The sequence below is a fragment of the Drosophila gunungcola genome, unplaced genomic scaffold (genome assembly GCF_025200985.1).
Source record: "Drosophila gunungcola strain Sukarami unplaced genomic scaffold, Dgunungcola_SK_2 000001F, whole genome shotgun sequence".
NCBI lineage: Eukaryota > Metazoa > Arthropoda > Insecta > Diptera > Drosophilidae > Drosophila > Drosophila gunungcola.
The window spans coordinates 6,439,913-6,463,570 of record NW_026453197.1 but is presented as its reverse complement, the minus strand read 5'-3'; the positions used below and the strand labels follow the sequence as shown (position 1 = coordinate 6,463,570).

At 46.1% G+C, this 23,658-nt stretch overlaps 3 protein-coding genes across 3 annotated transcripts; 2 read left to right on the top strand and 1 right to left on the bottom strand.

Moving 5' to 3' along the window:
* Positions 1–93: 93 nt before the first annotated feature.
* LOC128261816 (serine/threonine-protein kinase Tor) lies at positions 94–9,722 on the bottom strand. Its single transcript, XM_052995697.1, has 7 exons — positions 9,177–9,722; positions 8,892–9,112; positions 7,882–8,448; positions 6,778–7,514; positions 4,725–6,666; positions 2,095–4,653; positions 94–1,543 (listed from the first exon to the last, which is right to left on the bottom strand). The coding sequence occupies exons 1-7, from the start codon at positions 9,400–9,402 to the stop codon at positions 365–367; spliced, it is 7,431 nt and encodes a 2,476-aa protein (XP_052851657.1). The 5' UTR covers positions 9,403–9,722; the 3' UTR covers positions 94–364.
* An 831-nt stretch (positions 9,723–10,553) lies between these two features.
* Positions 10,554–14,385, top strand: LOC128261819 (V-type proton ATPase catalytic subunit A). Its single transcript, XM_052995707.1, has 5 exons — positions 10,554–10,694; positions 11,039–11,170; positions 11,263–11,960; positions 12,389–13,366; positions 13,611–14,385. Exons 2-5 carry the CDS (start codon positions 11,095–11,097, stop codon positions 13,701–13,703), a joined length of 1,845 nt encoding a protein of 614 aa, XP_052851667.1. The 5' UTR covers positions 10,554–10,694; positions 11,039–11,094; the 3' UTR covers positions 13,704–14,385.
* Positions 14,386–14,598: 213 nt separating this feature from the next.
* LOC128261821 (protein YIPF5 homolog) lies at positions 14,599–23,658 on the top strand. Its single transcript, XM_052995709.1, has 6 exons — positions 14,599–14,783; positions 14,844–15,049; positions 16,001–16,035; positions 18,060–18,170; positions 18,945–19,129; positions 23,142–23,658. The coding sequence occupies exons 1-6, from the start codon at positions 14,689–14,691 to the stop codon at positions 23,302–23,304; spliced, it is 795 nt and encodes a 264-aa protein (XP_052851669.1). The 5' UTR covers positions 14,599–14,688; the 3' UTR covers positions 23,305–23,658.

Genomic DNA, 23,658 nt, shown 5'->3' with positions numbered 1-23,658 from the left:
TACCGTTACGGTTTCGATTCGGTTTAACCGGTTAAGGTTAACGGTTACGAAACCGGTTGGATACCCTTATAAAAAACATTCGAAAAACATTGATTGATTGTTTCATGGGTTTTTATGATTTTTACAAAACTGGAATTGGTTTCCAATCGGATTCACAAATAAAAGATAATAAAGCGTATTTCTAACATAAATTATAAAAATATTATATACTTAGAGCCTAGCTGCAGTCCACTCCGAATCCTCTTCGGAGATGGTGCACACAATTCAGTTAGTGTTAGTATGTAGTATTTGTAATCTCGCTCAGTCAGTAGTGGCCGGTTGTCGTCGGTTGGGATCGCTACCTCGATCGCTGCTCGACTTTGACCTACCAGAACGGACACCAGCCAATGTAGCACTGGCAGAGGTTCTCGTTGTTGGTCGCCTGCTGTATGAGCAGATCCACCTGCTCCTGCTCGTTGACGCTCTTCTGCGTCTGGAAGTCGGTGCCGGTGAGCTTGCACTTGACCCGCTTGATCACCTGGCTGGCCTTGCTGTTCGTCTCGTCGGCCACGTTGTTGTGCAGGCCGCCCACCTGCTGCAGTGCCAGATCGTAGGGCTTCGACTTGGCCATGGGCAGGGAGTCCTCCACCGAATTGCTGAGGCTGTCCTGCATCCCAGAGCCGCCCCTGCCGCCCGGAGCCCCGCCAGCTCCCGCTCCCGCCCCGGCATCGTTGCCCTTCTTGTCGACGTCCAGCAGACGCCAGTTGAGCAGGGGATCGTAGACGAAGGCCTCCAGCACGGCCATCAGTGAGTCCTTGTTGCGGCGCAGCACCAGCATCACGCTCTCGCAGGTGCGCCTGTAGGTGCCCTCGATGCCCGTGACCTCCATGGCCTTGATCAGCATCCGCGTGAGGCGGAAGGGAATCTTCTCGGGGAACTTTTCGCGCGTCATGGCCACCTCGAAGCAGTCGCCGAAATCGATGTGCAGAATCTTGCCGCTCATGCGGTCAAGCATGAGGTTCGACGGATGACGATCGCCCAGGCCCAGGATGTAGCCCACCATGGACATGACGGCCAGCGAGCGGGTGTAGTTGTTTCGCCGCTCGAACCACAGTTCCGAGGACGGCGACTTGAGCCACAGCAACTTGGCCAGGTCGTCGCCCTTCGTCTGACCCAGCGCATATTCGAACACCTCAACCTTCTGCATTAGCGTGAGGTGGTCGTAGTCGGGGGCAAAGTTCAGCATGGTGCGGTGCTCCTGGTTCAGGGGCACCTTCTTCTTGTCCCGGTAGTCGCGGATCAGCGTGTGCAGCGTGTCGCAGTGCGGCACCCATCCAATCAGACCCGAGTTGGTGCTGAGCGGGATCACTGCGTACCGCTGGATGGCCAGATTGCGACGGAACGTGTCCGGGTCGTCCAGTAGCAGTGTGTTCACCAGCGAGAAAAGCTGCATGACGCGCTCGTCCTGCCGCAGATCCTCGTGCCCTTTGAGCAGGTACATGTAATCCTTGCCGTTGGAGCCACGAATGCACAGTTTTCGCGGTCGCTGCTTGGATGTAATCACCTGAAATGGACAAAAAATTAAGAAAATTGTATTAAAATCTGCTCACACATTTAGTTAGCCAGGCCAAGCACTTAACAAAAGAGAACGATATAGTCCCGACTATTATATATTCGTTACTCAGGCAACAAACTTCTAACTAAGTATTCCTTCTACTAAACAATTGAAGTTTAGGTGGCGCCATCTGTACTGCAAAGGCACCCCCCGATAACAGTTATTTCGTTCTGAATCTCTTCTGCAGTGATAACGGGCAGAACACCGGCAGAGCAGCGGCAGAGGACTTCATAACCTTCATAAAGTCTAAAATAATAGCTCGATTTTGTAAATTTGTGTGTCTACCGATAGATATGACCGAAACACTCACACAGAAACTAACATCTACGGTCCAGCATGTCTCAGAGTGACAGTACATACTTTCACGATTTGCGCTCTTTAGAGTGGGCGTGGCACCGTTTCCAAATAAACTTGCGCTTCGTAGGAACTACTATAATGTGCATGACAATTCCCAAAACTATAGCTATTACTCTACGAGTAACGGGTATAAAAATCCCTACCTGCAGGTTTGTTTTGATGTGACTTATCCGGATGAGCTCCTGTCCCGGATTGTAGGACCCCGGAACGGCCAACTCGAGGTCCTTGCAGGTCATCAGCTTGGGCGAGACGTACGGCAGCTCCAGTGAGGTGAGCTGGGGCAGCTGGCGCGATATCTTCTGGAAGACGTGATAATAGATGTCCCAGGCACGGTCCAAATCCATCACCACCGCCGAGGTCTTGTAGCGCTGCGACCACTCGTAGGCCTCCGTCAGCTCGCGTCCGTAGGCCTGCGAAAAGGAGGTCTCCTTGAGCGTTTGCGGTCCCCTGTCCAGCATGGCATGCAGTGGCTCCAGAATCTCGAACATGCCCTTCACATTGCGATCGCCGAAGTACAGCCGCGAGGCCTCCTCCAAGCCCTCGTGCCATTGCTCGTGCCACAGGATCGCCACGCGGATGAGCTCGTCACTGCACATGACCGCCTGCTCCACCAAAGTGGGCGAGTGCTTCCGCATCGAGTCCAGGATCTTGAAGGCGGCATTCCGGCGCGCCAACGAGGCCGACTTGGAGGCCACCGTTAGGGGGTAGACCAATGCCTGCGGATGATTCTTGCCAATGTCCATGAGCAGTTGGTGGATCAGCTGCCCCACCAACTGACGATGGGTGTCGATGCGGGCAATTAGCTGTGGGATCACCTGCAACCAGGTGTTGATCTCGATCAGCTTCATTCCGGAGAGCAGCGCCTCGTACACCTCGGCATGGTTGCCATAGTCAAACCAGAGGGTCAGCAGGCGCAGCGTGTCCTGCAGCGAGTTGCCCTTGATGAGGCTGATCGAGCGGAAGAAGCCCTGCACCGCGGGCACTGCATACTGCTGGATGATCAGCAGATCACTGTCCAGACCCAGGCCCATGGCCATGCCCATGCTGACGCCTCCCGGTGGCTGTTGTTTGTCCAGCGCCGACTTTTGCGCCTGCACCACCTTGAAGTTCATGTAGGCCCACAAATGCCAGGCCTTGTACCAGTTCGGATCGTAGCTGGTGGCCTTCTCGAAGCACTCGAGGGCGCCGGGAATCGCATCCGGTCCCAGACTGTCCTGCAGCTTGTTCTGCCAGGTGGCCAGACGCAGGTAGCAGCGCGCCATCAGGCGCTGATCCTGCTGCTTCAGTGCCTCGGGCGGCAGGCAACTCAGCTCCTGGCTGTAGGTGTTCACGAAGTGCCGCAGCTGGTCGTAGGCCTCCTGCAGCTGGTTGTTGGCGGCCATGTACTTGGTGTAGGCGTACGTCACCTGCGGCTGATTGCACGGCAGCGGCTGGAGGGGATTCAGCTTGGGATCGGTGCCCAGCAGCATCACCAGCGTTTTGTGGGACAGGTGCAGGGAGCCGCTCTTGCGGCAAAGGCTGGCGTATTTCAGCCAGGTGTGTATGTCGTCGTGCGGCTTGACCACTAGCGAGTGCACCTGGATGATCCTACGCCAGTCCTCCACCAGGCGTTGTCCTCCCTGCAGGCGCTTCCACCACATCGTCTTCAAGGGCTCCCTCCTCTCGGGGATCAGCTTGTACTGAATGACCTCCTCCAGCTCCGCCAGCATTTGCACACAAACCATGGCTCCGTACGCTCTCTCATATGATTCGCCCGCCATGGATGTGAGTTCCGTGTCCAGCAGATCCCTGGTCTCGTCTATCAGCCGCTGGGCGGTCTCAAAGTCGTCATGATGCACCGCCAGTACTGCCCGATAGTAGCTCCCGTCTTGCGTGTCCTCTGGTATGCACCTTACATACTCCCGCATCGCCTCCCAATCCTGGAGTCCCCAGGCAGCCACGGCTGCCAACGGACTGGCTCTCGCCTTGGCCTCCGTGCCGAACGTTTCCCACTCGTGCTTGGTCACATTGCTCAACTCCGACCAGTCGCCGAGCGCCTCCAGGCAGCGCATGTGGCCCAGGCGCGCCTCCAGATCCGACGAATCGGTCTGCAGATTCCGTTCGTAGTGCTCCAGCGCCTGATCCCAGTTGTGCAGCTTTTCGTACCATCTGCCCTGGACATTCAGCTCGTTGGCTGCATTGCGAAAGGCGGTGAGCAGACCTTCGGCCGCCTCGCGCTGTTGCAGCTTGTTGTTGATCAGAATCAGTGACTCGAACACCTGCGGATCCTCGCGCAGCAGGAATTCCTCCTCCTTGTAGCGCAGTGCTTTGGCGTACGCCCGGCAAGCCATCGCCCGAGTGCCCAGCAGCTTGGTCTCTATGGGTATGGGGTCGCGATCGCAATGCTCCATAAACTCGGCCAGGTTGAGGATGGTCTGGGTGATTTCGGGCATATCAGTGACTTGCAGGGCTTGGATCAGCGACTGCGTTAGCTCGGACTTGAGGTCCGGCGACAGCTCCGTCCAACAGGAAATGAAGGCGGCGTTGAAGAGGTCCCGCAACAGCGTGTCATACTCCTGGGCCAGCGAGCGGCAGGCTCTTAATGCATGTGAGGGCGACTCCTTCAACAGGCCAATGGACAGCCGCTTTAGCCACTCCACCCAATCATCTTTGGAGACGCGACGCGTCACCTGCCACGCCGTTCGCAGTTCGTTTGTGGTGACCTACAAACAAAACCAGACAGCAATGGCATATTAAAACATGAAATGGAATGGAACCTGAGTAGTGGACAAACCTGCAAGTTTTTGTTATTGCTATTCCTGTCCGTCACGAAGGGCTCGTTGTTCTTGATCTTGGCCGGGCGTAATCCCGACTCGCCCGCCCCACAGGAATCCGCCAGCGTGCTGTTCGACTGGATGCGACCGAGCAGCTTCTCGTACTCGGGATCCGCAATGCGATGCTTGTTGAGGGTGCGCTGCACCATGGGCACGAACACCAGATACTTCTTGCCCAGCTGCTTGACCAGCGAACGGAGCGTGATCATCGCTTGGTCGCGCAGCTCCGGTTCGGCGTCCAGCACCCGAACCAGCGGGTGGATAATGCGCGAGGAGAAGTCGGTGAAGTCCAGCTGGCAGGCCAAATTGTTGATCGTCTCCAGGGCCACCATGGACACCTGCTGCGGCACGTAGGGGGAGTCGAAGAGCTTCACGATGGGCGGCACAATCAGCGGCAGATAGTAGCCCAAGGTGCTGCCAAACTTCTGGAGAGCCTGGAGCAGTCTTCTTGTCACTATTCTATCCTTGGAGTTATCGTGCTGCAGGACCCGAAGGATCTGGGGGATCAGTTCCGCCAGGTAATCCCTGAACTCACAGCCCAATGCCACGGCAATCTGCTCGATCAGATTGATCAATGTGTTCTGCAGTGGTGTATTAATTGTCCAGAACTCCTTGATCAGCTTGAAAATATCGCCCATGTAGCTGATAATGTGCAGTTTCACGAATGCCACCAGAATGGCGAGCTGCTGGAAGAGGAACTCCCGCAGATTGTTGTCCGCTGTGCGCACGTTGTCCAGCAAATTGGGCAGCACTTGGGCCAAATACGGCACACACTTGATGCCCAGACTCTGGAAGATGAAGGTCACCGCCTGCACCACGCTGGTGTGTCGCGTGCTCAGCGTGGGATCGCGCAGAATCCGCATGAGGGCAGCTATGGCCACCGCCGGGTAGTACTCATCCAGGGCGTTGCCCATATTCACCAGCAGCTCTGCGGTGGAAATGTCCTGGCTCTCGTCCACCTTGCCATCGGAATAGGCTATCAGAACATTATCCTTTTGGCTATCGATCAAGCCTTTGTTCATCTTGTGCTTGTACGGATCCATGGCGCCCAACAAGCCCAGCACCCGAATGGTTTCCCTTCGAATGGAGCGACGCTGTTCCGTTTTGAGGAAGTTGATCAGGATGTCGATGAGCACGGGATACTTGTGGTACGGGCTCACAACGCGACCAGTTGCACTGATCAGCTGTCCCAGGGTCCACAGAGCCACGCCTCGCTTATCCGGACTGCCAGCATCGCCGAGCATTTCCAGCAAAATGGAGAGCAGGTCGTCGGCCCACAGTTCCATTTCATCGGACCCTCCGTTCACCTCGGCCAGATCACCAATGGTGCGAAGCACATTCAGAATAACCCCCGGATTCGATTCGGGCTCATGCAACTTGGGTACCAAAGCCTTCAGGATCGGATTCATGTACGAGGATATCAGCCTGGGCGTGCTTATCACCAGATGGTCCAGCATCTTGGCACTCTGCTCCTTGTTCCTGCTCATGCCCGAGTACTTGAGGTCCGTGATCAGCTCGATCATGGTCGTCCTCAGCTTGGGCATCACATAGGCCGGGTTCATGGAGGACAAGCGGCCAATGGTGACCATTGCCAGTTCGCGGATCTCGAAGATCTCGTCGTGCAGCGTAATGAACAGCGAGTTCAGGGACTCTGGCTGCGCCAGCTTCGCATCAAAGGTCTCGTCCAGCGAGCGGAGGATACGTATCCGCACATTGCAGTCCATGTCCGTGATGGCCACCATGAGGAGGCGCTCAATCACGTGCGAGACGGTGTCGCTGAGCGTTTTCGAGTTTTCCATGCTCTCCGACGATTGCACTGCCAGTTTGAGGAGTCGTGTGCAGGTCTGTACCGCCTCTAAACGAATCTCCTGCTGTTCGTGCACAATGAAGTAGTCAGCGCAACTATAATAAGAAATAAATATTAATTAAATTATGTTTTTTACAAAGTTTAAACTTTGAAAGTCAAGTTCCTATCTGAGGAATGGTATTTAATGATCAACCATGTTCGCTTACCGCTGCACAAAGTCTAGCATATTCTGTTCCTCGAAGTTGAAGGTTCCCAAAGTTTTGAGGGCCAGCACGGTGGTAGCGCCATCGGCATTTTGCATCATCAGCGATGCATCGATGGCGATCGGGGGCAGGACAGTGTAGGGAACAGCGGCTGCCTTGTTCATCAGCACCTGGGAAAGGATTCCGATCAGTCCGTCCGTAATGGCCGACTTTAGCTGGGGCACGTTCTCGGAGAGTTCTCGCAGGCAAACGGTGAGGGCAGGCGAAAGGCCCGTGTAGAACATCTGCTCAAGGATGTCCTTAACATCCTCGGCTATTTCCGACTTCACGGCATGCGCCAGGAGAGTTATGCAGGCAAAGACGGCCGGGTCCACTGGCACCTTTCGTTTGCTGGTCAAATCCTTGGCCGGCAGAGCCAGCTTCACGCTGCTCATAATCCCCGATAGATGCACCTCGATCGCACTCTGCACGGCCACAGCCATGTAACCGATGGTTATGTAGGCCACCGTGCGATCCTTCTCCTTGCCGCGCAGGATCAGCATTAAATGCGACACGCAGGTCTGCAGATACTTCTCCACAAACACCTCGCGGTTGAAGGCGGCCAGTCGCGGCAGGATTTGCAGCAGAGCCTGCTGCACATAAGGTGACTTTGAGGATCGCTGCTCCAACACATTGTCGCAAATGGTGGTGTAGTGCTCCTGCAGGATCTCATGAGCGTAGGCGGACTCCAGAACGTTGTGCTGTGGAAGGTCGGTATGGTTAGTTAATAGTATATTAAAATTGATATAAGTTTAGTTGATCGCAACCACTTTTCAATAAAAAGTATAAACAAAAAATGCACAAAAACATTACGACCCAAAAATAACGCATTTAAGTTAACAAACAAACCTTTCTTTTTCTTAGTTACTTATTAACAGCTTAGTAAATTGTATTATTAATAATCACCCTTAAAACAAATACTTAACACTTTCCCCTATAACACATAAATATGAACTATAATTTTGTAAATCTACTATTGTTAGTTAACTACAAAAAACTATTTTAAAAAACCTATAATAAAGAAAACAAATACGTTCGTGTGTGGAGATATTTGATCGTTAGACTCACGCTCGCGAACTTGGCCACGCCGTTGTGGTGATCGCCCTCGCCCAAGTGCGTCTGGGTGCTGCCGAGCTTGTCGATGAAGGGCACCTTAAGGCGCGGCACCAGGGTGTTCAGCTGAGAGCCCATTCCCGATGAGCCACTGGCCTCCAGGAACTTGTTGTGCTGTGCCTTGGGGAAGAGTGTCTTCAGCGATGTGTAGCGGCGCTCCCAGCTGGCGTTGGCACAGCGAAAGAGCTCGTTGAAGACGATGAGGCCACCGTGAATGCGATCGTCTCGGGTCACGCCCTTCTGCTCCTTGCCGGCGGCGATGTCGGCACTGAAGCTGCTGTTGGCCTCGTCGTAGCAGATCCTGTACCACTGCGGTTCGCTGGACTGTTTTGTGCTCTCTCGCTGGGCGGTGACAATTAAAGCTGCCCTCAGGGCCTCGCCGGCAGACTCGCGGATGGCAGGTTTGGGATCGAAGATGGCGTTAAAAATTACCTCAAAAAAGGTAAGGATGTGCTGATAAAAGTAGGTCGGCAAGGCGATAGCCAGCTCACGGAGAATGAAGACGGCTGCGTGGCGGCGGTACTAGAAGGAAAAACATTCTTGAAATAGTTTTTTTAAATTTTCAATTGGATGGATATATGAACTAATATATTTAAAATTTCTTTCAATTCAGAAGAATTCTGAATTCTAACTACGTCAATTACATAGCCCATATTTGGGAGGTAAATTATAATATATTTATAATAGATCATTTTGATTAAAATAAATATCTTGATAGTCTAATTCTAATCTCGACTGTAAAGCAAAGTAGATTTTTCTTATAATTTCCAGATCCATTCTTAGACAGCTCTTTTATATTTTCAGATTTTTCTTAAAGCAGCTCATTGATTTAATAATATATATCTAATGGCTTTATATGTCTTGCCTCGCCTGCGATCAAGAAAATATTCTTTATAAGGTCGAAAAGGTGTTATTGCAGAACCCACTTCAAGGCTAAATTAATATAATAATTCACGTGGTTTTACCTCCTGTCTTTCGCCTCTCAGCACCTCGAAGGCCTTCTTGATGTCGAAGTCGAAGGAATCGGCGCCCTTGGAGGTGGGCATGTTGGCCAGCTTCACCAGCGAGCGGGCGGCAATTTCCATGACGGAAACATCGTTGATCAGGAGCAGATCTCGCAGGCGATTCAGATAGGGCGAGATGCCTTTTCTGGCCGTCAAACTGCCCTCGCAGTTGATCAGGCATTCTGTGGAAAGGGAAAACATTGAATCCTCAAGAGAAATGCCCGAGTCAGTGTTCCAGAGACTCACTCATGGCCAGGGCACCGCCCTTCTTCTCGTTGATGTCCGCCGCATTCACCATGGTGAAGATGTGGTGGTCGAACTCGTCAAAGAATTGCGCCAGCTCCTCCTGGGACATCTCGCGCAGCTCCGTCTTCACGTAGAAGAGCAGGTCCTGGGTGGCCTTGTTCTGCACATTCCGGTTGCGGGACTTGAGCCCGTTCACGAACTGCTGCACCACCGACGTCGTCGACATGGCTGGGCCGGAATTATCAACTAGTTAGAGGCTCTTTTCACTGGCATTTGCATTTGGGAAGGGGAAAAGGTTGAGCAGGTGCATCTGCCTGATGGGTCCAGACTTTAGAGGTTATCTTTTCGGTTGCCCTGGGGCGATTCGCGCACTGTTTTATTGACCAGCCAAAGGGCTTTCGTGTGGTGGCACCGGCGCCGAAGGATCACACGGAGGCAAGATCTTTACTTGCCTAAATTGCGGATAAATTAAGTTTTTAGAAAAATGAAATTGCAGCCGCAGTAGAGGTGGAAAAACATCGATGCTATCGTCTGGGTCATCGATGTTTTCAAAAGACCTACATTATCGATTTTTGGCAGGGTGAAATCGACAAATTGCCACTTCTAACAACTTGGACGTATGGTCACACCAAAAAATCACTATTGCTGTTACATCTCTGTTAACAGATTCCACTGCATTCTCTGTTAGTTTTAATTTCTTGCCTTGTGCACACTCCGTATGTAGTTTAATCATGAATGTGTAAGAAATATAAATGTCGAAATACAGAAATTAAAAATTTTTGGAAATAGAAAGGGATTAACTTCCAAAGTGCCCCACCTCCAAACATTTTTAAATACATGTATTACATGTATAAAGTTGGTCAAAGCTGGCAGCAAAGAGGATTTCTCAAAAAAACACAATGTACCGGTATTGTTTTTTTTTCGTCATTATATAATAAAACAAGAGCTTTATCAATAAAAATTTTAAAACCAAAGTTGTAGATCTAGTTGTAACTTATTGTTAAGTGACTTGTTTTCGTAAAATTGATAGTTTACAAAAAAATTGCATAACTAAACTTTTCGAGAGGAGAGCCAAAAGAAAAGCAATATATAAGCACAAATCGCAAAAAAAAACTTTTGTTAAACAGTGTTTGAAATAAGTATTTTCACAAAAGCAAAACAAGGTACACAATTCTTGCTCTTATCTGCTTAAGTATGAAAAATTGAATAAATCATTTTTCAAAGTTAATTCTTATACACTTTGAAGATTCTATGGCTTATGTTTTTCTTCAAAAATATGTCAACAGAGACGACTATAAATTCAATTTTTTTGCAACTATCTTGAATAGAGTTGGGTATTCAAAATAAATAATCGATCCCTAAATAACGGTTCCGCGTTTAAATACTCAGTGTCATGCGACGTGAGCTTGGACAAGTCCATCTCTAAGAAGAATAAGGCACCCTGGACGATAACCGATAAATCAATACTAGAGTGAAATCAAAAAAGCAAGAATTTTCATAAGAGCTGGTGAAACAAATGTGAGCATATTTAATTTTAGGACAGCCAAAAAAACAATTATTACCGAACGAAACGAGCAATAGGCAGCCCTCAATGGGCCCAAACAAAAAGAAAATGTGAAAAACGAGAATGTGCTGCATTAAATGTGAAAATTTCAGCTGGCCGTCCGAGGCATGCGTGAAAATTGTATTGGAAAATCGATGCTGGGCTGCGGGGGTGTGAAGTTTTTTTTACTGGGGGCTGCTGCTGCTGCTGCACAACAGCGCCACCTACGATTTTCCTTCGCAACGCACACGGAAAACTCTCGCGGGGGCATGGAAAATGTGTTTTGTTTATGCGAAAAACGGTTACTTTTTCCCCACAGCCAACGAGCGTTTTGACCGTTACCGAAGCAGAAGAAGAAGAGCAGCAACCGCGACCATGTCCAATTTGAGGAAATTCAAAGACGAGGAGCGCGAGTCCGAGTATGGCCGTGTCTACGCGGTTTCGGGACCAGGTAAGCGACGTCACCAGCGTCCTTCAATCGCCGACCCCCAAAGATCTGGCTAATCTCCTCCTGCTCTTCGCCACCTCCTCTTCATTATTTAGTGGTCACCGCGGAGGCCATGTCGGGATCGGCCATGTACGAGCTGGTCCGTGTGGGCTACTACGAGCTGGTGGGCGAGATCATCCGGCTGGAGGGCGACATGGCCACCATCCAGGTGTACGAGGAGACCTCCGGCGTCACCGTTGGCGATCCCGTCCTGCGCACCGGCAAGCCCTTGTCCGTGGAGCTGGGACCCGGCATCATGGGCAGCATCTTTGACGGCATCCAACGTCCGTTGCGGGACATTGGTGTGATGACCAGCTCTATCTACATACCCAAGGGTGTCAACACAACCGCTTTGTCGCGCTCCGAAATGTGGGAGTTCAATCCGCTAAATGTGCGAGTGGGTTCGCACATAACCGGAGGCGATCTGTACGGAGTGGTGCACGAGAACACGCTGGTGAAGCAGCGCATGATTGTGGCGCCCAGGGCGAAGGGCACCGTGCGATACATTGCCCCGTCGGGCAACTACAACCTGGAGGACATCGTCCTGGAGACGGAGTTCGACGGCGAGATCACCAAGCACACCATGTTGCAGGTGTGGCCAGTGCGTCAGCCACGTCCCGTGACCGAGAAGCTGCCAGCCAACCATCCGCTTTTCACGGGCCAACGTGTCCTCGACTCGCTCTTCCCCTGCGTCCAGGGCGGCACCACTGCCATCCCCGGAGCCTTCGGCTGCGGCAAGACCGTCATTTCGCAGGTGAGTTGCTGGACACTACCTAGAAGTTGAAGTTAAAGAAAGTACATAATAGAAATTTATAAAATTTTCACATTTTGTAGAATGTTTTAAGTAGGACCCTTTTAAGATGATTGAGTGTTAATTTGAAACCGATCGGTCATATTGTACTCGAGTTATGCTATCAGCAGTTTTAAAAATGTCAAATCGAGATAAACGCTGTTAAATTTTCAGTTGCAGCGGTGTATGCCTGCTCTTCAAACGCTGCCATTCAAAAACTATTTTAGATACGACCTTGCCGCTTTCTCAGCATATTTTTCAAACTGCCAACTATCGATTAGGCCAAAAAATGTATAAAAATTTATTTTAAAAAATATTAGACTGGTATAGATCCTTAAAGCAATTATTAGTATCAAATCTAAGACATCAATTATGTTTGAACATTTCAACAGGCCCTATCAAAGTACTCCAACTCCGATGTGATCATCTACGTCGGTTGCGGCGAGCGTGGCAATGAGATGTCTGAGGTACTGCGCGACTTCCCCGAACTGACCTGCGAAATCGGCGGTGTGACCGAGTCCATCATGAAGCGCACTGCCCTGGTGGCCAACACCTCCAACATGCCAGTGGCTGCCCGCGAGGCCTCCATCTACACGGGCATCACCCTGTCCGAGTACTTCCGCGACATGGGCTACAACGTGGCCATGATGGCCGATTCCACCTCCCGTTGGGCCGAGGCTCTACGTGAGATTTCGGGTCGTCTGGCCGAGATGCCTGCCGATTCCGGCTACCCAGCCTACCTGGGCGCCCGTCTGGCCTCCTTCTACGAGCGTGCCGGTCGCGTCAAGTGTTTGGGTAACCCAGAGCGCGAGGGCTCCGTGTCCATTGTGGGCGCTGTGTCGCCTCCTGGTGGTGACTTCTCCGATCCCGTGACCTCCGCCACCCTGGGTATCGTGCAGGTGTTCTGGGGTCTCGACAAGAAGCTAGCCCAGCGCAAGCACTTCCCCTCGATCAACTGGCTCATCTCCTACTCGAAGTACATGCGTGCCCTGGATGAATACTATGACAAGAACTTCCCCGAATTCGTGCCGCTGCGTACCAAGGTCAAGGAGATCCTGCAGGAGGAGGAGGACCTCTCCGAGATCGTGCAACTGGTGGGCAAGGCCTCACTGGCTGAGACCGACAAGGTGACCCTGGAGGTGGCCAAGTTGCTGAAGGACGACTTCCTGCAACAGAACTCCTACTCGCCGTACGATCGCGTGTGTCCCTTCTACAAGACGGTGGGCATGCTGAGGAACATCATGTCCTTCTACGAGACCGCCCGGCATGCCGTCGAGTCCACAGCCCAGTCGGACAACAAAATCACATGGAACACCATTCGGGAGTCGATGGGCGGCATTATGTATCAGCTGTCGTCGATGAAGTTCAAGGTGAGTTTTAGTTACTAGTTTTAATAAGTTTTTAAACTATGTTAAGAAGTTTTGTTTGCTTTTATGTTTGGCTTATATGTTTTTAAAAACCTTTTTGGCACATCCCTTTAATTGGATGATCATAAATCGCGTTGTAAATTCCTTTTTCTTTTTTTTCTTTACATCCTTGACAAAACTGTAGCCTATAACTGCCATAAAAACAAATACAAAGATAAATATATTTATATTTCTGAATCTTTTTCAGGACCCCGTAAAAGATGGCGAGCAAAAAATCAAGGCGGACTACGATCAGCTGTACGAGGACCTGCAGCAGGCCTTCCGAAATCTGGAGGATTAAGCGGAGCAAGGCAAGAACAACAGCTGGATTCCCTAGCAAGAGGAATGGATAAGAAGCAAACCAAACGAAATAAGAAACCAAAGCTGGGTTATTATTCGAATTCCCCATTCAATCTAGTCATATTTACATAATGCATAATAAGATATTTGAATCCAATTTTATTTATAAGTTAAACAAACAGTTTGGCCCGCTTCAGGTCTAGTCAGGTCAGAATCGAATCGAATCGACAGGAAATATGCAAAACAAAAACACACACGACACGACGGCGAGTTGAGAAAGACGAACAATAATTAGTCGGTAGCGCAAATGAATCGCAGTTAAACAAACCAGCCATATACATAAATATCGTACATATGCGAGACATGTGTATAACTATCTATGTTGATATATATAATTATAATTCACAGCTATGTATTGTTAGTAAATTTTCATATAGTTATCGATTGTGTTCGTTCCCCTATTGTGTGAAACTAAACCAACTAAACGAATCTAACGAGAGTTTGAAACTTTACGAAATCACAATATTATATATTCCTACATATTATAGACCTTTAAAGAATGCAATAACAGCGTAGCCCCAAGAGCATGTACCTCCACTACCAAAGAAGAATAGCTATTTCAGTAAATTGTGTGCGTTGCAAATGGAGCTATGGAAATAAAATGTATTATGAATGTTACAAAATGTTAGCTTTTTTATTTGGAACTGCTTGTTTTGCTTGGAATTGATAAGTTATTTTAACTAAGGCCTGTCGAATGGGGCCGTGTTGAAAATGTTTTCAAACAATTTTTGAGTTTTTAACAACTAAAAAGTGTGACGGTAGCCCTGGTCTTATCTAAGTTTTTACCAAGGTTCGAGACCTTGCTAAACCATGTAAGTATCGATTGTTATCGAATAAGCATCGATATTTGTTCCAGCTCTAGTTGACGTGTTGTTTTGTTAAATTAAGTAAATATACCAATTGAATTGTGCTTAAATTAAGTAGATATGTCACAGTTTGGGGGACCCAATGACTTTTACGGCTCTGCGCCATCGGCGGATGCCAGTTACAACTTCGATATGCCGGAATTTGGCCAGGAACTGTGAGTAAAGTCCGGGAATTCCAGTTTCCACCCACAATTGTTGCTCGACTTGCTTTTTAGGAACTTCCAAACCTTCGACAACACACAGGCCTCGGTGCCGCCCAACTATGATGCGGCCTATGCCCAGCCACCGACCCAAGGCTTGGGCGGATTCTACGATCCTACGGCGTACACGGACACGAGTTACGGACAGGACAAGAGCGGAAAACAAGGCGGCGCCGGAGGAGCCGGCAACGAGTTCGACGATGAGCCACCACTTTTGGAGGGTAAGATTGGCTTCTAAACGAGGACAATATAGCTATGTATTGTAATTTGAGAAAAGATTTGACTACGAAATTGTAATCACTGATAAGTAACTGTCTGCCTATTCAGATATGTAGATTCTGCAAACAATATATAAATATGTTTAATGAAAACTCTTAAAACATACGGGCCACTACTTGTTTTTAAAAGAATCTGCACATCTCTACGGTTTTCTGTGAAATATACGCAACTGTAAAGCTAAAAGTTAATTTTTATACCAAAAGTTTGCAAAGCAGTGAAAACATTTAAACACAATATAAAACAAAACGATGTTTTTCAAATTATTAAAATGTACTTCGAGATTTCGTAATGGTTAACTATTTCAGAATTTCGTATTGATTTTATTAAAAGTAAGAAAGCAAACTTCCGCAAGCTTAACTTTATATGCACTTGCAGGAATTGCAAAATTTCGATATTCTTTATAACACTTTTAATCAGATTTTTATTTAATTTTTTTTTTTTAATCAGTGAATCTATCTATTTCCTATTTCAGCTATTTGATGTTATAATTAAAACCGTAATTCTAAAATAACAAAAGATACTAATCTAAAGTAATATTAAAGTATATTAAAATGAATAGAAATATAGTGAAGATATTGTCGTCTGATTTTAAAAAATTAAAATCGTAATATCTAAAAAAAAAAGGGGCTATATCTTTTTCCTTTATTTCCTATAGTTTCCATGGGATATAGTTATATGCTATTTTTTTAATTTTAGGGATCTATTCAAAATTGGAAGCCAAGAAAACGACCTTAAAGTAAATTTTTGGTCTCCTTAATAAGCTCAACAGCAAATTCATAAGTAAAAGGTTTTAAACAAACAAAAATTCGTCATAAATTGATTGTTTGGTTTTGTTATAAGCTCCTAGTTATATAGTTTCGAATAATTAAAATATCCCTTATTTTTTTTTACAGAACTGGGCATCAATCCGAATCACATTTTCCAAAAGGTAAGAGAAAAGAAAATAACATCATAGCCTTACCACCCTTGAAGCTGCCCTTAGGTTGAGGTGGAAAAGGGGCTAAGGGCTTTCTTTTTTACCCCGCTGCACTTGAAAGCATTTTTAACTAAAGATCTTGAGGGGGAGCCCGGCAAATTGCATATTTTATGCGCCCGATTCCCGACGGATGCCACCGACACACACAGCAACCACAAAGGAGCCTTGAGATTTGAGTTGCCCACTTTGTTTGCCCGGACAATTACTCCGCGCGCCGCATAATTCCTGCGTCCGCTGTGGCCCTTACGCATTTTCCCCGGACCCGGACCCAGACCCGGATCCGAACCCGGACCCGTGCCTTTTCTAATTTGTGCAACGCAGCGGGTGGCCATCCTTTTAGGCGGCCACTTTAGGCCGCGCTTTTCCGACGCGGCCAACTCCGTTTTAATTGAAATTTAAATGTTTTTGCATTCGCTTTTGTATTTATTGCAAGCTTCTCCTGCCACAATAATTCTATTGTTTTTCGTATTTTTTTTTCTGTAATTTTTGCCTTTTTTTTGTGTGTTTGTGTGTTTGTGCTTTGTTGTCGCTGCACTTGCCGGTTTGTGTCGTTAATGAAGACATATTTTTTCATTGCACTGGCCGCCGGGATGGTCGTAGTTGTTTTTAAATAAATAAAGCAACTTTTGTGTTTTTAATTAAAGTTTTTCTCTCACACTTTTTTCCCTTCCATCCCCCATTTGGTCCAGTTCGCTGTGTAACTTTGTGCATTTTTGTACATTTTGTAAAAAATTTGCGTGCGCCTGATTCTCATTTCTTTCGCTCCGGCACGGAATTTATTACGCTTGTGTTAATTGAAAAATGAAAATGTTAATGAGTCCGTGTGCCATCATAAAACTGAAATGGAATGAAATGAAATGAAATGAAATGAGATGAAATGCTAATTGAATTGTTCATCAGCTAGCTGGGGGAATTATGGTTAGATTTGTGTTCGACTCTGGGCCGGATTGTTAATGTAATGAATCGATGGCAAATGTCTATGTCAGCAAAGGTATTTTCAAGGCTTAAGTGCAGCGAAGAGATATATCCAGTTGTCCCGCGATATAAAGATAATTTATTCTGCCTTTTTAAAATGTGTTTTACTTTTTCTTAAGTAATTCTAATATATTTTAACTTTCATTAAAGTTCGTATATAAATAAGAGCTTTAAACTTATAAATTTAAATATTGTTTTTAATTGCAAGTCGTTTTTAAATGGATAGTTACTACAATTGATAAGAAAAATGTGCTGAGTATCGGTTTGTTGCTGTTCAAATTGAATCCAATTTTTTGTAATCAATTAAAATGTTATTATTATAAAAACTAATCTTCGTGTTACATTTTCCCTCTCTATGTATGGTTGCATTTTTCCACATCATATTCATTTCAATCTCAATTAAAGCTGTCGATGGCATTCCGAGTGGCTCTCTGTGGGTTTAACCCACAAAGAGGCACTCGGAATTTCATCGAAAATTTTTGGTAGGTCCTTGCCGGCCATAATATCAAATTTCATGGCCCTTGTTCTGGCCCACATTCGCATGCGTCAAATGCGTTGACAGCTTTTGGCCCAGTTTCCAAGCCCCGGCTCACTCGTTCGCTTGTTCGCTTGCTCGCTTGCTTGCTGGCTGGCTGGTCAGCAATATCATTTATCATCAATTTCCATTTTTCAAATTTCTCTGCCACTGCACACGATACAAACAAAAAAAAAAAAAAAAACAAAAAGGGGGGAGAAAGACCAAAACGCATAGAGAACAAATGTTTGAAAAACGGGAGTTGGGCTTCGTTTTATGACCGCTCTGCGAACAAATGAATTGTGTTGTGTAGTGTGTCGAGTCCAAAGTCCCGTGTCCCGAAACCCGTGTCCTGCCGCAGGCTCTGTGAGTGATGATGGCCTGTTGCCGGACGGACCTATGTATATATGTCCACTGCTGACCCCCTCACTGTGTAATCCTTCGCTTTTCTAATTTTAATCGTATTACTCTCGCGCTTTCGTTGCAGACACTCGCCGTGCTGAATCCTTTGCGGGGCACCGACCAGCAAATTCTGCAGGACACGGACATGGCGGGGCCACTGGTCTTCTGCCTCACACTGGGCGGCTTCCTTCTACTGGTTTGTTTTAGTTATACCGATTACTAACCCCACACCCCGCCCTACTCCTAATACGGTCGATATCAATTCTTAGTTCTATTCAATTTTGATGAAGAAATCGTTTTTATTTAAAAAAAAACACTTTGTTATTATTATTGTATTTGCTTGCGTGTCTAGTTAATAGTTATATTTATCAAATTAATTAAATTACTTTGGGTTTCGATTACACTAAATTGTATCTGAAAATGTTAGTATTTTTCGTTGAAAAATGTAGAAAAAATGTTTTTCCATTTTATTAGTCTAAAATTTGAGCTTAATTTAATTAGTAACTTCTTAAAATTAAACTAAATGATATTTTATTTCAAAATAGGAACCTCAGCCTGAGCATACTGCAAAAACAAACACATTTTAAGCTGACCATAGATTTTGTTTGTATTGACCAACAAATTAAAATCGATTTTATTGCTTCCCACATAGCTTAATTAATTTATTCCTTTATTTATTTATTTATGACTCAATCGATTTTTCTATTTTATGCCCTAGAAAAATTTAAAAGTTAATTTATAATTTTTGAACGACAAAAATGTACAGATCCTTCTTTATGATAGTACTTTTTTTCGAAACAGCAATTTAACTCATGGTCAAAGAAATGTAAATTTATGAATGCTTGAATCTCTAAAAATGAAATGAAATATTAACGCTATAACTCATAGTTGGTTTGGCACCGTTTCCCCAATTACCTGTTCGCCGATAAGTAGAGTTCCACTAACAAAAACCCCCCACTTTCTCCCACAGAGCGGCAAGGTGACGTTCTCCTACATCTACGGAATCGGTGTGATGGGCTGCATCTTCTTCTACTGCCTGCTCTCGCTGATGGTCAGCCGGTCGCAGGTGACCTTCGGGGCGGTGGCCTCGGTGCTCGGCTATTGTCTGCTGCCCATGGTGGTGCTGTCGGGCATCAACATTTTAATCACCATTCAGTAAGTAATTGTTGACACAACTCGCTGGCTTTTCATCTGCTCGGCTCTGCTCGGCTCTGCTCTGCCCTTCCATTCCATTCCATTCAATTCAATTCACTTCTCAGTGCGACGCTACCCCCACTGCAGCAGTCGTTGTGCTTTATATTTATGTTTTTAATTGAAAAGTTGCCAATGCATCGACGTCGACTCCTCATTGTTTGTGGCCTGTAATTACAAACTTTTGCCTAAGCTCGTCCATCTGCGACTGCAGCACGTTTTCGATCCCTTTCCAGCCGTTCAGATTTGTGCAATTGATGCTTCTTCGACTCCGGCCTCTGCTGCTCTCATCTATTCAAGTTGATCACTTCTGGCTGTTGGCATTATTGTTACTGCGGGTGTAGTTTTTGGATTGTTTGATTTTAGCCCGCAGGTTTGGTTGCGCAGGGTTTTGTATCTATGCTGAAATAGTTGTCCTGCAAATTTAAATCACCAAAGTGGGCAATAGAATTAAGATATGCTGCCCCTGATTGTCTCAGCTTTTAATTACTAGTGAATTTGTTTTGTATTTGGTAAGCACAATTAGAAACAAACTGATTTATAACATGGTAAGGAGTTTAACTAGACATTTGATTTACAAAATAATTGGGGTCAACGAATTGAAGTGTTATTATTTGCATTTCCGTTCATAAATCTTATCTTTATCTCCTTAAGGTAGTAGTTCTAGTCGAACAGTTTCCGAGACTTCTAACACAACCGCCATAGAACAGTTTCCTTTAAATTTATTTGAATGTTTTTGGCCTTAAAAGTGAATTTGATCGTTGATAATATTGTAAGGTAAACTTAAAACTTACTTTCCTGTTAAATGTGTTTTTTTTCTTCGCCAGCATGGAATCAAAGATTGTTTTTTTATTAAGTGCTCATTTCCTTGAAGCTACTTTAAATAGAAATTGCCACTAACAGTTTTGTATAGTAGTTATACAACGGATAGAATTGTGAAATAAGTCAATTTAAACTAAAACAAGCCATTTATTTAACGAACCTTAGGTGCTTAAACTTGACCTATTTTTTCCCGAAGCCAATTACGATTCCCCTCGTCATTGGCAACTCCTTCTGGGCCAGCATTTAATTTCTTTATCTGGCCATCCGATGGGGTTGATTTCCCCTTGCCTCTTTTCGCACAATTTTGGTTTTTAATTTTGCTGCAGTTTTGGGCCAGCGATGCATACACATAGTGGCGAAAAAAAAGGAGAGTAGCCAACTTAATTTGCGCTTTTAGTGCACTCCAGGGCCACAACTTTCAAACTACAGACTACGGACGAAGGAGTCCCAACTACAGACTACGGACGGAGGACTAAGGACTACGGTCTACGGACCTCGGACTCCATTGAAGCCAAGGCAAGACAGGCAAAAAACGGAGCAAAATAACGCCAACTATGCGCCGTTTAATTTTCGCGCTGAGAACAGTGGGTGGGGATGTGGATGTGGGTGGTTTTGCTGAGTGGGCGGTGGAAATGGTCCTGCCAGGCGGTCCTGTGTCCATCTGTCCATCTGTCCAACGTTCCATGTCCTGTTTTGCCACCCGTTGAGTTTCGTTCACGTAGTTTCCTTTTCAAATATGTGTCCAGCACTCGCTAGCCGGTCTTTCCGCCGCCGCCCGTTTTTCCGTCCCCTCGCCTCTACTTTTCCCCGCTGCTTTCCTTTCTGCTATTTCTTTTTTTTTTTTTCTTTTTTTTTTTTCTTTTTTTTAGTTTTTTCTGGCTCCACTCACTCGCCACGCTTTTTACGATGGCCATGCGAGGAGCAACACGCAAATGCTGCGTGAGTTTTTAGCGCTTCCTCTGGTGAATCCACCGCCTGTTCCCTTTGGCACGTCATAATTTCAGTGCGGCGCGGGGAAACTAAGTGGTGCTGTGGGTGGTGCGGTGGGTGGTTGCTGGCTAGTGGCTGGTGATGGCTGGAAATGAGTGTGTGTAAAAAACAACTATTGCTTGGGCTTACTCGACACCAAGCGCGTTTTGTTTGCCCCACCCAGTCGGCCCCAAAAACACTACCAATTTTCCTCTTCCCCCCTTCCCCCTTTCACCAAACTGTCCAACTGCCCATTGCAATTGCCATTTTGGTTGCCTGTTTGCCTGCATTTTTTATTTGTTGGCTTTAAGCGCTTGCACTTTGTGGGGTGGACGTGTGTGTGTGTTGATGTGTGTGTGTGTGTGTGTGTGTGTGTGTGTGTGTGTGTGTGTGTGTGTACTAGCTTTGATGTTCATATAGTTCGTGCGAATGCCAGCCAAGTTTACAGTAAATATTTTTGCGATTCCCCGATGTCCATTTTTTTTTTAGACAGACTTTTTAATTGAGTTTGTTTGGTGATGCAAAAGTGCGCCAAAATTACACAGACAGTGCAGTTATCCGGCACTACATAGTATTGTTTTGATTGGTTTTTAGGCCAGCGCCGGTCCATTTAAGCTTCCCAGTCCGGGGCCCAAAAAAAAATCACTTGGCAGCAACCAGCAACAAAGTTCTGGAGAAGATTGCAGGGGCCAGGAAAAAATCAGTTGAGTGGTAAATGGGAGTTGGAGGTGGAGGTGGAGCTGGAGCTGGAGGTGGAGGTGACAGCTGAGCCGCCGAGACCACAGAAAGGCAATCCATTTAACGCGTGCGTATAGCTGAAAATTGAAACTTTGGAATATGGGGATTTATGTTTTGGTTTTGTAAATTGATTTCTTGGCCGGATTTAATGGGTTAGCAGTAAAAGATTCACGGCTTACAACTTTAAACTGGTCGGTCAGGTCAGTGGACTTTCTTTAAGACTTTGCTTGCTTTTCAATAAACCAAACTTATGTTTCCATCTACTTGGTGAAGTACCGTTTATCTTGTTACGGGCTGATGATAGTCAATAAATTTCAGTTTGTTTTCTGTTTTATGATTTGGTTACAAAATGTTTGGATTGGGAGGTCAAGTCAGGTTGCTCCAGATGTCTGCTTTTGTTGTTCTGGGCGAGTGGAAAGCAAACAGTTTAGACCATAGCAACTCAGAAAAATTGTAAACATAACTAACAACAAACTTTTGAAACTGTTTAATGTTTTGTATTTTATTTGAATGTTAAAAACAGTGAGTGGTAATAGGCCTATTGAGATTGTATTTAAGACAGCCTTATGGGTTACAAGTTAAGGTACATAGGTAACATTTTTCGAGTATAGCTTTGCAATCAATTTTTCATTTTCCGCTGGGCTTTCCATGCGAGTGCCAGTGTGGGTTCTGTGAGCGCTTTGTAGTTGGACTGTGTTTGCACATCCTTTTGCCGGCACATCGCCTGCTGTCTTTGTTTGCCCTGCCCATTCATTCGCACACACGCTCATTCATACCCACACCCACACCCACACCCACATACTCATCCTTTTGTATGAACACTCTGCCAGTGGAATACTCGATTCCAAGTCGTTGCACCGGGAGAAATATTATTTCTACATATTAATAGATTGTACCTTATTTTCCTTGCGATGAAAATATATATATTGTGCCTCAAAAAAATTGGCAAACTAAAGTCAGTTTCATTTTTCATTTTACTACTTAACTAAATTTTTTAAAAGTGAGAATTATACAGGTATTTCTCTAGTTTAAAGTTTTTATGAGTTGAAAAAGTTTTATCGTCAAAAGTAAAGTATTAAAATAGCACAATCAAATAAATGTTATTACTGGAAGCACTCTAAAACTTTTTGTGTTGGTAAGTATTTATTCAAACCAGTAATGCTTCAGTTAACTCGACGAACTTTATCTAAGTTGTACAAATATACATATATCGAAGGTATATCATTTTTAATGGCACTTGGTGTACACTCAAATGTAAAGCAAAAATGCTAAGCTATAGATTCCATTCCACTTTCAAAAAACTATTTATTCTAGATGAAAAACTGCTCATGGTTGTGGACTTTTCTCACTCTGTACTGGTGCTGCTTCATGCATATGCATTGTTTATTGATTTCACCGCTGTCTATATCTATCTGGTCTGAGTTGGTATCTCGTTTCACTCTTGCAGGGGCACACTCGGCCTAATTGTGAGCGGCATCTCCATATTCTGGTGCGCCATATCGGCCTCGAAACTGTTCGCCACCGCCTTCTCCATGGACCATCAACAGCTGCTGATTGCCTATCCGTGTGCAGTGCTCTATGGAGGATTTGCGTTGATTACCATTTACTAGGGCCACGAGCGCCTGCGAGCTATTCCAACCACCCAGCCCAACCATCCAACCGCCCACTGTTGTTCTATTTGCCTGGTTTTAATTGTCCTGCAAACACACACTCTCGCAGCACAACAAATACACACACACACACACACACATACACACAAGGGCCGGGATGAGAAGTAAAAAGAGGAGAGCCACACATGGATATGTATATTTTTAAGAAAATAAGCGCCGATTGCAAATTTGTTTTCCATATTCTCCTTTTTTTTTGGGGGGGGGGAGGCCAAGCTCCTTTTTCACTCAATACTTTTGTTGTCAGCCGATGTAATAAATTTGATTGCGAATAAAAAAATGGTTAACAAATTGAAA

Coding starts and splice junctions, on each gene's coding strand:
- LOC128261816 (XM_052995697.1), bottom strand. CDS start 9,402: ATGTCGACGACGTCGGTGGTGCAGCAGTTCGTGAACGGGCTCAAGTCC. Junction 6,667..6,777: donor ATGCTAGACTTTGTGCAGCG/GTAAGCGAACAT, acceptor TTCTTATTATAG/TTGCGCTGACTACTTCATTG. Junction 1,544..2,094: donor ACATCAAAACAAACCTGCAG/GTAGGGATTTTT, acceptor TGTCCATTTCAG/GTGATTACATCCAAGCAGCG.
- LOC128261819 (XM_052995707.1), top strand. CDS start 11,095: ATGTCCAATTTGAGGAAATTCAAAGACGAGGAGCGCGAGTCCGAGTAT. Junction 11,171..11,262: donor CTACGCGGTTTCGGGACCAG/GTAAGCGACGTC, acceptor TTCATTATTTAG/TGGTCACCGCGGAGGCCATG. Junction 11,961..12,388: donor GCAAGACCGTCATTTCGCAG/GTGAGTTGCTGG, acceptor ACATTTCAACAG/GCCCTATCAAAGTACTCCAA.
- LOC128261821 (XM_052995709.1), top strand. CDS start 14,689: ATGTCACAGTTTGGGGGACCCAATGACTTTTACGGCTCTGCGCCATCG. Junction 16,036..18,059: donor CGAATCACATTTTCCAAAAG/GTAAGAGAAAAG, acceptor CTTTCGTTGCAG/ACACTCGCCGTGCTGAATCC. Junction 19,130..23,141: donor AACATTTTAATCACCATTCA/GTAAGTAATTGT, acceptor TCACTCTTGCAG/GGGCACACTCGGCCTAATTG.